This window comes from Nylanderia fulva, unplaced genomic scaffold (assembly GCF_048542155.1).
Source record: "Nylanderia fulva isolate GAGA-0341 unplaced genomic scaffold, ASM4854215v1 Scaffold21, whole genome shotgun sequence".
Taxonomy (NCBI): Eukaryota; Metazoa; Arthropoda; class Insecta; order Hymenoptera; family Formicidae; genus Nylanderia; species Nylanderia fulva.
In genome coordinates this window covers 1696846-1713856 of record NW_028190275.1, presented here as the reverse complement: position 1 = coordinate 1713856, position 17011 = coordinate 1696846, and the positions used below count along the sequence as shown (strand labels likewise).

General features: G+C 38.0%; 1 protein-coding gene across 1 annotated transcript in view; it reads left to right on the top strand.

Annotated features, from left to right (window-relative positions):
- The window catches only part of LOC114930174 (zinc finger and BTB domain-containing protein ttk), a 45836-nt gene that overhangs the window by 14600 nt on the left and 14225 nt on the right, over positions 1-17011 (top strand). The window contains 4 exon segments of the mRNA XM_029301916.2: positions 60-495; positions 604-771; positions 773-1340; positions 1416-1475. Coding sequence (XP_029157749.1) covers positions 280-495; positions 604-771; positions 773-1340; positions 1416-1475 — 1012 coding nt within the window. The 5' untranslated portion in view covers positions 60-279.

Below are 17011 nucleotides of genomic sequence, written 5' to 3'. Positions count from 1 at the left end.
AAAGAGAGGATACATATTGCTTCATAGTACTAATTCCAATTACTTTGATTCTGTTGCAGGTCACGAGTAAGACGGACACGATAATTCTTGGCCGATGAAGAGCAGAGCAGCACGAGGACGAGTAGTAGAAGGAGCAGCAGCACGAGCAAGAGCGAGTGGCTTCGTCATCGTAGAAGGTGGTGGCGCAGTGGAGAAGCAAAAGAAGAAACGAGGACGAAGTGGCGGCGGCAGCAGCAGTGGCAACGGCGACAATACGGCGACGAACAGCCAGGTCCCCCCATGTTAGCGGACATCAACGGCAACCTGGATCTGAGAAGCGAAGCGATGGCGTCGCAGAGGTTCTGTCTGCGCTGGAACAATCACCAGAGCAATCTGCTTTCCGTCTTCGACCAGCTGTTGCACGACGAGTCGTTCGTCGACGTCACGCTGGCCGTTGAGGGCCAATTACTCAGGGCGCATAAGATGGTGCTGTCGGCATGTAGCCCCTATTTTCAGGTAAACCTAATCTCTTTTGCGTTGCAAAACTACCGTCTACTTTTTGTAATTTTTGTCTACAAAAAGAAATCAACATTTTTAACTAATACGATAATGTTTTAATTGTAGGCCTTGTTTGTTGGCCATCCCGATAAGCACCCGATAGTCATTCTCAAGGATGTTCCGTACGTGGACATGCGTAGCCTTCTGGACTTTATGTACCGCGGCGAGGTAAGCGTCGACCAAGACCGACTGACCGCCTTTCTGCGAGTAGCCGAATCCCTAAGGATAAAAGGCCTTGACCGAAGTGAACGAGGACAAATGCGATCTACCGAGCATCACATCCTCGCTATTGGGTGGCGGTCAGAACGCGGTGGCGCCGCCACCACCCAATCTTCACCGGATCAATCAAATCGGTCAACATCATCATCACGTCGCGCAGAAGAGGTTCCACCACATGTCCAGCCATCCGTTACTTGGCTCCGCGCTTACAGCGCCCAAGAGAAAACGTGGTAGGCCCAGGAAGTTGAGCGGCTCGTCGGACACGCCGATTGGGGAAGTCGGCGGCCAAGACTTACAATCGTGTTCGGGCGCCGATCTGGTTCAAGGCTCGCCCGAAATGATGGAAATGAAGATGGGGCTGGACTTTCAGAGCGAGGTCAGCGGCAACGGGAACATCAGGAGTGGCGCCAATACCGCCAATAGCGTTGCCGCCAATTCAGCGGCCGCCAGCAATTCCGCCGCCTCCTCGGGATCGTCGTCGGCGAGAAGAGACGAGCCTACGGAGAACGGCACCGATACGCCGGAACCGCCAGTCACGCGGGTTAAGCGGGAACCAGAACCGACCCCCAGCACCTCGGCGCAAGGTAAGAGGCGCAACGAAATACGTCATACGAGATTCGACAAAAAAACTCAAACTGATTCGTCATTGTTGATTCTAGCCTCGGATGAGACATTCGCGCGGCCACACAGTAGACAGGGGAGTGAAGGTTTCAAGCAAGGTAAGATTCTTCAGAGCGTACTTGACTTCGATATAGAAGCGTTGCATTGCTAATACTCCCTGATATAATGCAAACGGCGGTTTAACGCAATCTTCGTGTACGAGCGTTTCACATGGATATTATTGCGGTACAATATCTTTCAAACAAAAACTACGCGGAAATTTGTCAATTGTAATTAATTAAATGATCGATTATGTAATTTTTGTGCGCAATTGATGTCATAATTAATAGTACAGATTTTATAACAAATACTGAAATTAACTTCTTTAGTTTTTTCCTATACGTTATGGACTTCTATTTCATTAAATTCTATAAATTTCTATAAACTTACTTTTTATATTATTGCAGATGCACAGATCAAATTTAGAGATGTTTTATGCTTGAGAAATTTTCTCTTTAATTTTTGAAAATTAGAGTTTGCGCACGTAGACGGGATTAATTTTTTTTTTAATGAAAGGGCGCAATAACAGTTGCACAGAAAATATTTCCGATTTACTTCTGCGATTATAATCGTTAATTTTGAGAATGCACTCGCGAAAATTACCCAAGGTAAGTCGCAAAGTGTAGCACAGAATGCAACACGCGCTCGAAGATTAAATTGTGTTTGAAAAAAGATCACGTAGTTTCGCGGTTGCATAATTTCGCGATAATAGCGCAGAGTAAAATCGCGCATCTAATCGCGCTACCCTATATACCAAATATGTCTCAGCATGGTGTGAATTGTGATTCCCATAACGCGCGAGCGCGTAGAAGAATGTTGGATCGTCTCGACGTGTTGAAATATTTTTTTCAAATTAAATCTAATAATTAAGACTGACTATAATATTTTTACATATGAATAAAATGAAGAATTGAAATGTAAATGTTAAATGAATGTTATATAATCTGAATTTTGCGATTGTTTCGCGTCGGACATTCTTCTGCGTGCAAACCCGAAAGACTCGGGGAAGAACTCGCTTTTGTGACGTCCGAATGCTTATTCGTCTCTTGTGAAGCCCCGAGGAGCAAGCAAGCAAGCAAGCAAGCGAATCTTGCGTGGCATTTTGGACGACGCTGTAGACTCTCTACGTGAGAACGACTCTTACGACTCTCTCGTACGATTCGTCGAGGTCGATCGACGACGTCTGAGAATCTAAGAATCTTTTAAACCCACGAGGGTGACAACTTTAATTCAAGTTTCGAGACTCGCGTCGCGATGACGCTTCTAGCTAGCGCGAATCCAACTTTTGATGATACGTGCACGTCCTCGACGTGGACGATAATTTTTATCCTTTATGTGCTAATGAATTTGACTTTTCAGACTTGTCTCGAGCTGCCTTGCCGCGGCTCATTGTCGCTCTTCTGCAAGCGCGCTTCCTTTTTTTTAGGAGTTGACCAGGATGAGATTAATGTCGAATCGCGCGCGCAATAATTTCTCAAAATCGTGATTTCGTGCTTTGAAATTATTTCGCGAACTTGAACATTTTCGAAACAAAACGCACACGAGACAAAAAAATAAAAAGAAAAATAAATCCGACGCGAGAAAAAATTCTGCGTCCGGAGAAGCTTGCACCTTCGAGAAAAATAAAACAGTAAAGTAATTTTCTGACGAGATAAAACAACAGTAAAATAATTTCCTTTTCAAGCTGCAAGCGAAACAGCATGCTAAATGATGGTCGCGCGCGAGATGATATTCAAATTGCGAAGAGAAAAAAATCGAGAAACAGAGGATACGATAAAAATAAATGAAGACACGCACATGTAGAAAAAAGGGGGAAAAAAGAAGGAGAGAGTTCGCGAGAGAAACAGTCGTCTCGTTTAAAGAGAGTTCGTGTGTTCGGAATGTATACCACGATACCCTAAAAAGAAAAAAAAAAGAAAAGAAAAACGTAAAGGAAACTCCCTTCTGTACGCCCGAACGTCTCTTTGAAATTAATTGATCTTTGGATTACCCATTGCACTTGCCGCCGGTTGTTGTTCTCGTCGTACATAATATAGATATATATATATATATATCTAAATATATACATATATATATACGTAATAACCCATACGTAATTCTCACGCTCGGCCAATGCGCAGCGCCTCATTCCTGTCACCCTTTTTTCATCCCTTGTTCCCTTTTCTTCGGAGCACAAATCGGCCACCTTCATCTCGCCTCTCTATAATCAATCTGTGTCTTCTTTCTACCGCATTGCACCTGTCGCTCTGTTCGATGTCTCGGAAGAAAGCCCTATTCCCCGATCCCAATTTAACTTGACCAAATCTAATCTACGACTATCTATATACACTACTCCGCTAAAACATCCCTGTACTCTTCATCATATACTCTCTTTTTCCGCACGAATGAGAAACGCTTCGCTGCCATTGGCCAAAGGTAACAGGAGGGGGTGGAGCCAGCTTTTAGCGGTGCTTACTTTTTTTTTGTTGTTGTCTGATTTTCACACCTTGAAAACGCTGGTTAACTTCTTTTTACGCTCGTTCGTTGCGAGGAAGATAGAATAGCAAAGTCTCATTTTTTATCGCGAAGACAGACAGCAAAAGACGGAGAGAAGAGCGTAAATGATGATGATGATGATGATGATGATGATGACGATGATGATGAAGTACGCTTAAATAACGGACGACATATTGTCGGCAGGTTTTATCGTTTCCGTCTTCTCTTGCGTTCTTCTCGTTGCTTTATTAGACGATAATGACGACATTAAAAGAAAAAAAAAAGATAACTAGCAAATGAAGAAATAAAAATAGAAGCAGAATAGATTAATATGTAAATATAAAGAGTGACCAAGAATCAAGAAAGAGAGAAACTAGAAGAGAGAAAGAAATAGTGTGACGTACGTTTCTTTTTTTCCTTTCTATAAAAATGTACTACTACAATTATATACGTGCGCGCGCGCGAAAGATAGTGCTTCGAAGAGAGAAAAAGAGAGAGAGAGAGAAATGTCGTCGAAGATGATCTCGTTTCGGTAGTGACCGTGAATCGCTTTGTTCACTTTTGGTGCAGGTGAGTTAAGATTATCTGAGTCACCATCATTCGATCTCTGAGAGATTTAAGCTTTTGCGCGGGGGAAGCGAGGGAACTAGGAGGGAGGCCAGCCGCTAAAAAAAAGATTTCTAAAAGAATTCAAAGTCATAAAATAAACAGATCGAACGAAAAGACGGAACTGTTCCGAAAAAGTGCCGGAGTGTAAGAGAAAAAGCCGGATATAGAAGGATGTGGCGCCGGAGGCCGAAAAACGGATAACGACGTATCAATATATACGTATATGTATAATTGAAAGTAATTACATACATATATATTTGAGGAACAATTTATAAATATATATATATATATATAAATTAAAATGTAATAAAAGATGCAAGGAAGAGAAAATGTTGCTTTTTTCTCGAGCGTCCTCGATCTCGATGGATCGTTTTCCCGTAGAGATGGATACTTGTAGACTGACTGGACGCACTGGACGAAGGGGTTGGTAAAGTGTGCACATGTGTCGCTAGGTGTTTATTAATCAGTTCACATACATGTGATTATCACCTGATACGTATGCGGGTTGTCGAAACGAGTCTAGTCCTTCCTAATCGATCTCGTAGATTCAGAACTGAAAAATCTTCAATGAATTTGAAATTAACAGTTTTAATCTTTGAAAAGTCTCCTCAAGCTCTTCAAATTTATACAACTTATATTTGTTCGAAACATTGATAGTTTTGAGTTATGAATTTTTACAATTTTCTTTTCGCAATCTAAATAATCGAACGGAAGTATAGGCTCGCATGACACCCCGTATATATGATTTTCTAGAAGCTTGAATGTATGTTTGCAGGAATGTAAGCGCGTGTGAAACGTGTAAATGAAGAGTGAAGGTGTATGAGTGCGTGGTGAATTATGCAGAGGAGGAGAAGATGCGAAGATACGCGTGGTGTGAGAGAAACGATGGAGCGCCAGAACTTTGGGAGAACGAGAGAAGAGCTAATGTTGCGCTGAGAACTCAGTTTCGCAACTTGGCGAGAGAGGATGAGAGAGAGAGAGAGAGAGAAAGAGAGAAAATGCGTGTGAAAATGTAAAGGGGAATAGACGAGCAGCGGGGGTGGGGACGACATGGAGAGGGCGTGTCGTAGCGTAGTAAAGTTATTCTTTAACGCGGGACAGAAGTTGACTGAGACGGCCGAGATTCAAGTACGGTGACTCTTTTTTGCTGGCTCTACCCTTCCTCTTGCTTCCCCCCACAAATATAGAAATACGTTGTGTCAATACAGTATATACATACACAGAGATACATAGTCACGATGTGCGATAGAACTCCGTTTATCAGAACATCCGCGGAATAGTCTGTGCAGGGGAAACTCGTGCAACAATACTCTTTATCTATTTGTGAGATGTGGCTTGAAGAGTATATAATCTTGATTTTTTCCAAACAAGTGTCAAGGGTTTGACTCGCGATGACAAAGATTTTTTTTTTTGCTACCAAGGATCTAAAATACTAATGATATATATTGGAAGACGAATAACACACCAAATGTATCTGGAATATTATTCATCAGTGCCGTTTTTGAAAGCTTACATTTTAACAAGAATTTGGTTTTCTGATAAACGAACTCCTACTGCACATTTAAATGCTTGCACGATATACATATATTATACCGGACGCGGATATGTAGGGCGATTTAAAGGATCAAGATTTCTTCATTTCAGAATTAGAGGAGACGTCGAGCGGTGGCGATAGCGGTGAGCCGCCGACTCATATCCGCATCAACTTTGAGCGATGCTTTCGCAAGGAGTTCAGCACGTCGACGCTGCAAGGTAAGGCCGCGTCGACCGCCTCGGCGATGGCCGACGATCAGCAACAGCAACACTCGGATACCGAAATGGAGACGAAGACAAAGGACAGCATAAGCAGTGCCATATTCAGTGTGATGGCCGGCGAGGCGGAAATCAGTCAGAGCGACTTTGAAGGCTCGTTCAAAGTTGAGAATGAGCGCACGGAGGGCTCGGTGCGAGACTTTTGCGTGAAGGAGGGCGACGTTTATCGCTGCACCGTATGTCATCGCACGTACACACACATCAGCAACTTCTGCCGGCACTACGTCACCTCGCACAAGCCTAACGTCAAGTACTACGCCTGCCCGGTCTGCTGTAAAGAATTCACCAGAAAGGACAATATGGTCGCCCACGTGAAAATCATACATAGTCTTAAGCCGCACACGAGTCTCAGTAGCAGCAATGGTGGCAGCAGCAGTAGCAACATGGGCCAGCGGTAGACCACTGCTGTCGGTTGGGCGTCCTCTCGTTCTGCCTCCTCTTTCGGGCTGCGTTTTCTCACCCTCGCGCAAAGTATATCGCGATAGACTTTCAATCATTTATCTTACAACAAGGTTCTCATATATTATCAAAAGGCTTTCATATACCCAGTGATTAACGATAGCGAAAACTTTAATACCAAGATTCTAAAAGTTTACAGTGCTGTAGATTGTAATATCAAAAGAGAAACCATATAAGAACTGGCTACATTCGTGGGAGAACATCAATACAGGCGGGGCCTGTTGCGCTTGTCCAAAAAGAGAGGAAGGAGGAGGTAGAAGAACTCGAGGAAAATGCGAGGAAAGCGCCGGTTGAAGCGTCTCTAATAAGGTCAATGCGCTCCCGCGAATGGAAAGAAAGGAAGACGATAGATAGATATGTGTAAGCGATAGACAAATATATAGGTAGGCAAGTGACCGATCTTGAAATGGCTACAACGGAATAGCTAGAAAGAATATGCGGAAATGGGGATGCAAGATTTTAGCTATGAATGTCATCGTCAGCAGCACTCGTGTTTCTTTTCGGTTTTCGCGCAAGCGTTTTTACTAAAACATTTTTCCGGTGCGCAAATCAACTGTCTGAGCGTTGATATCAAGTTTATGGTGAAACATTTTATAAAACACATGTTTCATCGTTTTTTAATATTACATGACATATCATAGTTCGATATCCTGGTATCATATCTATCATATCTATATATCCTTGGAAGAATCAATCTTGGATGTCATATATGCATAGATATAAAACGCTTTTCTATCTTCCAAATTGCAAAATCTTTTTGGAAACATTTTACAGATACGATGTTATCGTTCAAACAGTTGATAGAGCTATTCTATTAGATTGCACTGACGCTGCGTAACGTCTGCGAATACGAGGTGCGGGTCTGACCAAGTCCAGTACAACAAATTCGAGCAATTACCAAAGCAATTTCTACGAATACTTAACGAGGATATATTGGCGAACAATTAATTAATGTCTTCAATGGTATCTTCGGTTACCCTTTTATAGGCAATTTTCATTGCTCGTCAATATGCATTCTACCCCTGAATTTTATCTCTGCTCCTGGTCCTGATCCCGGTTCCAGTGTTAGTTCTAGTTGTCCTTTCAATCTTTGTGCCTTCGAGGACCCATAGTGCACACAATTTGTCGCGTTACGTAACGTCCATCTTTTCTCGAAAAATCGCAATCATAGCTCTAGCAGCGCCGAAAATTCCAAAAAGCCGAAAGGAAACTGTGTGCACGTAACAAACAAACGGGCATTAAAGTTACGAAACGAATGAGCTTTATTATCGCGCTCGCTTTGAGTAGAAAGGGCGAGCCGACTGTAAAAATGGGGGACAGAAGAGGCTTTGTACTATCGTAAATGTACATGATGAATTTATATACCGATGCGCTCGTTTCAATGCGTTGTACAGCAATGTGGCTACAGTTGTAAAAGCAGGGGGCAAAAATGCAAGCGAAAAAGAAGGAAGAGACGTCGAGTAAATCCAAATCAACGCAGAGACAGAAAGAGAGAGAGAGAGAGAGAAAGAAAAAGTATATTTATTATTGCCTGACTATATATTACGTTGCAGAGAGAGAGAGAAAGAAAGAGAGAGAGAATCAAACACGCCAGTTGTGATGCAGCTTGGTGATACATTTTTACGAGAGGTGCGCGCGCGCGTTTTATCGAAAAAGATTATAAAAGTTCGCAAATTCTATTGTTCACAAACAGAGGACCTTCGCGTGCTTTTGGTAAAATGTAGTAGTTTTAACACTTGGTCTTTATCGATAGATTTCAAAGTACTTTAATGTATCTTGGAATTATCTCTCGAAAAAGACATGCTATTATCACATACATATATCAATACAAAAATTTGCGTATGAAAATTTTGGGAACAATTATATATAATAGGTTGTTAAATATTTGTTGTGAAACTTTATCTATATTAAGAGAAATTCTCTCTTGATTGGATTCGTGAAAGATTTGAAAGGGAAACGAATCGGGGTGAAACACGCGCGCGCACCACGCAGTGTAAGTAATAAGGGAACTACGTAGACTGAGTAAATGCAATATATAATATATGTATCGATGACCGTTCGCCATGTTGTTGTTGAGCCGTTTGAAGTCGCGAAGAGAGAATGTTGCGAAAACATTTTTTGGGGTAGAGTGGTGATGAATAAAGTGGGGGAGAGAAATGAAAGGTACGGAAAGCGTCGCAATTTTGCGAAAAATTGCAGAGAGGGACGGTTTTAACGACACCAAATACAAGATAGTACTGACATTGGATAGACTGAAGGCACCTTAGTAATAACTTAACAACGCCGCCGCCATGTCGGACTGCTCGACCTGTTTGGCTGATTCCAATCCCGGACAAACATTCGCGAAAAAAACTTGGTGACTCGAGTTATGACATAACAAAGGTTGTACATGCTCATAAGTTTTTAGGTAGCTTCACAAATCATCATATAACTATGTAATTGGAGAAAAATGATTTTAAAAAATGAGAAAATATAACAAACAACATACGCGAAGATTCTATTCAAATTACAATTTCAATTCGATTTTGTAATTGTAGAATTTCTTGTTTATTATATACAAATTATTTTTTATGATGTCTTTGTAATAGATTAAAGCAAAGACAGAACTTATATCTATAAATTTTTATATATCTTGTTTGTATAATATATATATATATATATATATATATATATATATATATATATATAGATATCGCTTATCATTCTTGAATTTTCAATCAAAGTTACCAGATTTATTTACTGAAAGTTTCCATTTAATAGCTTTTATGAATCTTATTCCGAGTGCAATAATGCAGCTTTTCAAGATAGTCACTTCTTTCTCTATTAACTTTATCGCATTGTCTCTAAAATTCGCCAAGTCATCAAGTCATATCTCTGTCCGAATTTTGAATAGTCAATGTTTAATAATGTAATTATATATTTGTATTTTAGATCTCTATAACTATAAACTTTTAAACAAAAGGGTAAAAAGTCTATAAGTACTTTTATTTATCTATTATTTTACTCTGTACGATTTTATCATCTTGACAATTCTCAGATGAGAAAGATTTTTAAAGAAGCAGTAATATATGTAATTTAAAAAAAAAATACTGTCAATCTTACTGATATGTGTGAAAGTGTGGAGATTCTTATTCGAGCCCCGAGTAACTTGATCAGCCAAAACAGGTCACGCAGCGATACGGTGGTAGAGGCTTAGTCGCGAGAGAGAGCACTAAAAATACAAGATCGTAGCTTACTATATTTTGCACCTTACACTCCGTCGAATGCCCTCCCTTCGTGCAGAAAAGGGCGAGACGATTTATATACAAATTTTTCACTAGTTGGGCATAGACATTAGACGACTAGAGGCTACATAATAACTGTAATTATTATTATTATTATTATTATTACCGCTACTATTAATCAGTTATTACAAGTAACAGAGATCTTCGTTGTTACTTTAAACGCGCGGCGTGGAGTCCCATCCCGCGCGATCGACCAGTGTTGTTCGTTCGTTATTCAAGAGGTTTCTCTAGCGTTGCAAGGATAACAAAAGTTACAATTGTAAGGGTCGGATCGTTGTTGCGTGAGCGATAGTGGGCTCCGTGATCTCTCTGGAATAAGTGCTTTCGCTTCTTTTTCATCAAAGGGACATATTGTGACGGCAAAGAGTAGGAGCATTTTCTAAAATTATATATATATATATATATATATATATATAAAATCGTGTTAGATAGAGCGATATTTGAAAAGTTTGAGCATTTCTTGAAGATTAGGATACTAACTTCAAATGAGAGAACATTTATACGATGTTGGAGAATATTTCTTGGACGTCGAAGAGATGTTTTTTCTTTCCGTGCATCTATTTCGAAGAGCAGTTGCTCAAAATTATCGAGGGCACTCGCTCTGCGTTTAATTCATGGAGCTCAATAAAATCGCGCCGCGATTCGAGTACATTTTAGGCAAATAGAGTTCTATATTATACTAAATAATAGTTAGGCAGAGGCAGCAAAGGTAGCGCAATAGACGTAAGAAGGTGATAGGGAAAGGAATATGTTAGTTAAAAGGAAAAATGTGGTGAGAGGGTTGTTTCGTCAACATTAAAGCGGGATTGGGTGGTGAACCGTGCCGTGGATATTTTTCGCGCACTCAGGTCAATTATCCGCAATATATTCGAAACTGCGATGGACCAAAGAGCTTCTTATCGACCCTTGTAGATTATTTATCCCGAGAGAAAGGACAAAGTGTCCCTGTGGAGAAATCTCTCGCGAGTTTCAAAAGCCTAAAATATGTGGTGCCAATGGAAAAAAAAACTGATCTCTTTCAATTCAATTTACATTACTCGTATCAAAGTTTATAAAAATTTATCGTCGATTAGAATAGTACTTAACGGCCAAGATATTCATTAATTAATTGTGATGAGAAATTATAGTTTATGAATTAAAAAGGCACAGTGATCTATATTTACAAACTGTGTAATATATAATGTACTTTTTAATTATGATATTCTAAAATATCATTAATGAAATATTTATATATAAGTGGGCAATTATTTGTTATTAAGATTGAGTAAGCTTTAAAGTACAAGTTTGTAGCACATGTGAAAAATATATATTTATTTAAGATTTCGTAAAAATTACAGTTTTGATCTTCAAGTAATATTATAAAGAATGTTTCGAAGAATAAGTCTTTATTCGGGTTTTCTTCAATCGAAACTGTTTGATAACGGCCTACATGGAAAATGTAAAGATAAAGTTAACATGTTTAGCATGTACGATAAGAATTACATGTTTAACAAAAAGAAAGTGGAGGATATTTTAATAATGATACAGTAGTCAAAATTATCGCGTTAAAAATTAAAACCGAGATAAGCAAACTAAACTAAGCAATTATTACATGTAATATAAATGTTACAAAAAAAAACAATGTAGTATTTAAAAACAAATCTAAAAATATCTTAAAATAAATTACATAAAGATGAGGATATTAAAAATTAAAATGTAACAGATTTAAAAAAGCGAAGAAAAAACAAAAGCAATATAGAGCGATGTTCAGAGACATCGTTGCTCATACTTTTTTTTACAAAAAAAATATACATATTTATATGTAATAATATATTATATATTTGTTTTCAGTGCCTTTTTAATTAATAAACATTTATTAGTGACTTGCTACAATTTAATAATGCTGTATCACAATCGGTATAATAAGGCACCAAATATTTTTGGGGTAGGAGAATCTCGCGTGCCGTCAGGTCAATTATTATCCACAATATAATTCAAAACTTTGATGGACCAAAGAACGTCTAAGGACGGTAGGATTCCCTAAGGACCCTAGAGAAAAATCGTGCGAAAGTGAAAGCGGGCGGTCACGGTCCGGTTCCACAATGGGTTGTATAATCAGAAACTCATAGTCTAACGTGTGTGTGTGCGATAACACGAGAGAAGGTATTTACAGGGGTGGATTTTCATGAAAAAAAAGGAAAAAAAAACAAGATAAATGCAAAGAGGCAGCGGCTAGACAGCTTATATCGATTTTTAGAAAATCGAGGGATGAAAAGAGAGAAAGAGAGAGAGAGAGAGAGAGGCAAGCAAATATAATTATAATAATTAAATACACTCACATTTGATAATCACTGAGAGGCTAAGACTAACTCAATTAATTAAAGAATGGAAGGCGAGAAGGATTGTCGCTTCGAGGGTAAAGATCACTGAGAGAGAAAATGCAGGTCATTTTGATTGATAATTTTTCGAAAAGATTTATCTGGGATGTTGCAATTTTTTCTCGAATTTAAACGAGTTTACAAGGATCGAATTTATCGTCGTGGTTTCGTGATTTCGCGCGAGACCTGCAGAATTCTCGTCGGTGTGCGGTTTTTGTGAAAGTTATCAGTCTGTACAATAATAGCTTTGTTTCACCCTAGTCGATGTCTGCGTGAGAAGCACGAAAAAGGGTGTGAGAATTGCGATTTAGTACTTCTTCGGCACGATTTATCGTTCTCACATTTTTGTTATTTTTTTTTCTTCCATGCTATTTAAAAAAATCTGCATACACCAAAGGATTATATGCATATGTGTGCGAATGTATACATACACATACGCGTATATACATATAGATATAGTTTATATATCAGTTAAAATATTATATTTACCATTTCTGAAATGAAATTTAGCTTGGCACTTTTCGAATCTACAGAATGTTTCTAACAAATGTTGGAGAAAATCTTAGAAATATGTATATAAAATTGAAATCAGCTTTTAATTACTAAAATAGCTTAAATTAGTCTTGATAGTTCTCGTTAGGATTCTGTGAGAGATCTTTTCATTCGGTATATCATCGTACAGCTTTGAATTTTTCCATTTTTTATCGCCGTAAAATTTCACGACACAGGTGAAGGAGGATCCTGTGACGGTTGTCAACGTTATCACATCCTTTTGTGGCGATCAGGGCAGTTACAGAGAGCACTTTGCGACACGCGCGACGATAGTACGCAAGCAGATCGGCCAGTCCTCGAATTCGATCTGGATCCCTTGTCGGCATCTAAAGGCTCGTGATCAGGGTAAATCGCTGTTAAAGTGCGGTGAAATATTTGCAGCGACTGATCTTGAGACCCGTTGTTCAAATTAACGCTGTTTAAAGGGAGGAGAGAAATTCGCTCACGTTCGTTGCCTTCTCGATGTTGTTGAACTTTTAGAGTTAAGATTGTTAAAAAGCGCTTTCAATGGTTGCCAATCGTAGAGAGAAGGGTGGGGGGCTTTTGCGAGAGAATTAAGGGTACAAAAAGAGAAGATTATATAGCGCCAAGTCCCCGTATATTCGTACAAAATTAGTGTTCAAATTTTAAGAAGTGTTCAGTAGTAAATGGAGAGAGATGTCGGGTATCGCGAGGGATCAAATGTTTTCAACGAGGCTGGCCGCTATATCTGCGACATATTGTTACATACTCGCTCGTGTTTCGCTATCAAAATTTTATTGTTCGATCCTCGAAATTTATTATATATAGATGTTATTTCGTAAATTTTATTTCTACTAGATAATATATATATCTATATATGTAGAATATATATACACAATGTATGAAGAAATTGTGAATTCTGATATGCACTCTAGATTTTGTTAATATTTGTTAAATTGTACATATTGCGAAATTTTATAGTATCGTTGTACGTCTTCAAATTTTATTGCTCTAAATTTTATTAAATTTTTATGTATATTACATTAGAAAGTTGTATCGTGCGTATAAAGGAAATTTATATTATATTCGAGTGGTAGAAATCGGGAAATATATACTTTCGTGCGTCTGTGCAACTGCCTCTTACCTGCATCTCGAGGGAAGTGCAAGACTGCGATTAAGTGTGTTGCGCTTTCCTACGACCATAACTTTCTCACGCTCTCATCGCGGGTGCGATGGTCTTGTTGGTGAATTTCGAGCATGTTCGCTTAACATGTTTCATGAATTTTCTTGAGAGATAGAATAGAGAGGAATTACGAAGAGCGGAAAGACCTTTAAGTGAGGAAATCGTGAAAAAAAAATTACGAGAGAATATATATATTATACATATATAAAATATATATTTATGCGCGTGTGACTCTTGCAAAAGTGTCGTGGCGAGATTTTTCTCATCGTTTAACGTCCTTTTTACGAAAAAAAAGGACTATACCAGTCAATATATATATTGATTATTCTTGTAGGTTGCTCGCGCGACTCTTGCAAAGAAAAGTCAACCATCGCGAAAGAGAGAGAAAGATAAATAGATAGAGAAAGAGAGAAAGAAAAGAGGAAGTTTAATTTACGAGGCTTAAAAAGCAGACTGTACTATTGAATAGATTTTAATATATATATATATTAAATTAAAAAATATATATACATACACATCCATATATATACATATTATATATTATATATATACATATACATACATATATATATATATATATGTTATATATAATATGAAAAAAGTAGTTTATTATCGCAATTAAATTATCTACGGATATGTACACGTATACAGAGAGTAATAAAGAGTGAAAGAAAGAGAGAGAATGAGAGAGAGAAATATATAAGCAAATATTGCGATTATTATTATTTTATTATTACAATTATCATTATTATATATTATATATATATATAAACAAAAGTTATATCGAATATATTTTAGCGCTAGTTGATAATACCTATTATATATAACGTCGTTGCAGTTTCGAGACGATGCGTCAGAAAACGAGGGCAAAAATGAAAAAAAAAAAAGAAATAAGTAAGAAAGGAGGAACGATTGCGAAGATCGATAGTTGCGTAAACAAAAATTCGCTCGACCTCCGAAATTTTTGTAAATGTAATTAAATGCGTAAAAAACAAACGTGCGTTGAATTAACATGTGCTTTTCATGCGGGATCCAATGTTTTAACGCGCAAGCAGTCTCCGGTTTGGTGCCTTTTTTAAGCGACATAAAATAAGAACAATGTTGAAAAAAAAAGAGAGAAAGATATAAGGATTGTAAAACGCGAGAGGTGAATGGAAAAGAAGGGAAAAATAAATAAATTGTTATCGCGCGCGTATCCCTCTTCCTTCATCTCGAAGGAACGGATCGATGATCGCATTCTCAGTGCCAAATATAAGGGAGAGAGTCGCTCTTCAAAAGGGCGACTATTTAATAAGGAATAAAAATAAAAGGAGATGAAAGAGATAGAAAGAGGGCGAAATTTTATAGAAAATTTTTCTAGAGCTGACGAGTCTTTTCTGACGCTGGGTAGACTTAGTATATTTTATATGCACTGATTGTTCGACTATGACTATCAATAATAAAAAGAACGGTGTTCAATAGATTGTAAATCAGAGAGTTTTTAAATGTCTCGCGTACCGATCACACACGTAATATATACAGTGTCTCGAAAGAATCATTAGGTGTAATTAGGATAGCGAGAATCTAATTTCTCAATATTCGGTATCTCTCTTTGTGGAAATACTTAAATTTACATACGCATGTTAATTTTCCAAAATTCGAAATATTTTTGTAAAATTGTTTATTAATTTCTTTCGGGACATTTTGTATATAGTCAGCGATTTTTCGAGTTCCGTGAGCGATGGAACCTATCGTTGTAAAAATGGGAGAATGCTGCGAAAAAAGTATTGTGCATTTCGGTAAAATTAATCATGCGTAATATATCGTGGTGAACAATGATATACAAACGAGTGTAAGAGAAAAAAAAGATAGAGAGGAAGAAAGAGAGCATTTTTGCCAAATGAATTTGCAATCTCGATCGGTGGAAAGTGTGACAATGTGTGTTCGAAAAGAGAAGAAGAAGCGGAAATTTTACGTTTTCCGCGTTTCGTCTACAAGACGACGGCGACAATTTCGCATTTTTTTCTAATCCCGTTGACTCGAGAGGAAAGGTAACTACCAATGCCACTAACAATGTAGTGTTCGTATATAGTAGTAATCGTTGTTTTTTTTTCTTTCTCAGTTCCATTTTATTGTTGAGTTATAATATCACGCACGTGAAGCCGCCGGTCTTGCTTTAATAGAAAAGAACATTTTCTCTGGACTACGAGATACATTAAATTTGGGAGATTTTTGAAAAGTTATACTTTATTAAATATAATAATGTAAATTTTCAAAATTTATATCATTAAAATTGAATTAATTATTAAGTTAATACGCTGAATTTTTTTTCAATCGAATTACGAAAGAATATTACTATTAAATTAGTATTTTTTGCTTGTTACTGTGAAAATAAATGTTCGAAAAAGAAATTGAATAATTAAATAATATTATAAACTCTCTTACTGGGATAATATATCATTAATGAAATATGTATTGCGATTTTATTTAATATACTCCGTGGTCCAGAGAAACGTCTGTCTCACCTCCGTTTTTAACATAACAATAAAGTGCCATATTCGGACGACAGCGCAAAACTGTCACGACTTTTTCTCAGCAGGACGCGCGTTTCACGTGCCAGCGACATTCTCATTGATATCACCTCAGAATTCGATATCCCGTGCATCTTAATTTGTATATGTATATACATATTTTATTTGTATGCCGACACACCGGATGTCAAGGGACCTCCCCGCACTCGTCACGAAGCACCCCGTTATTCTTAGCCAAAAATTACTTTTATTTAATTTCGTTTTAATATGCACTATCATCTTATCGGCCGCTGCTGCAGCCGACATCCATCTTCAATATATACAATCGTATATTATGAATGGCAGCTTCTTTTCGGAAGTTATTTCCCCCTCGTGGAAGTTGTCGATTTTTAT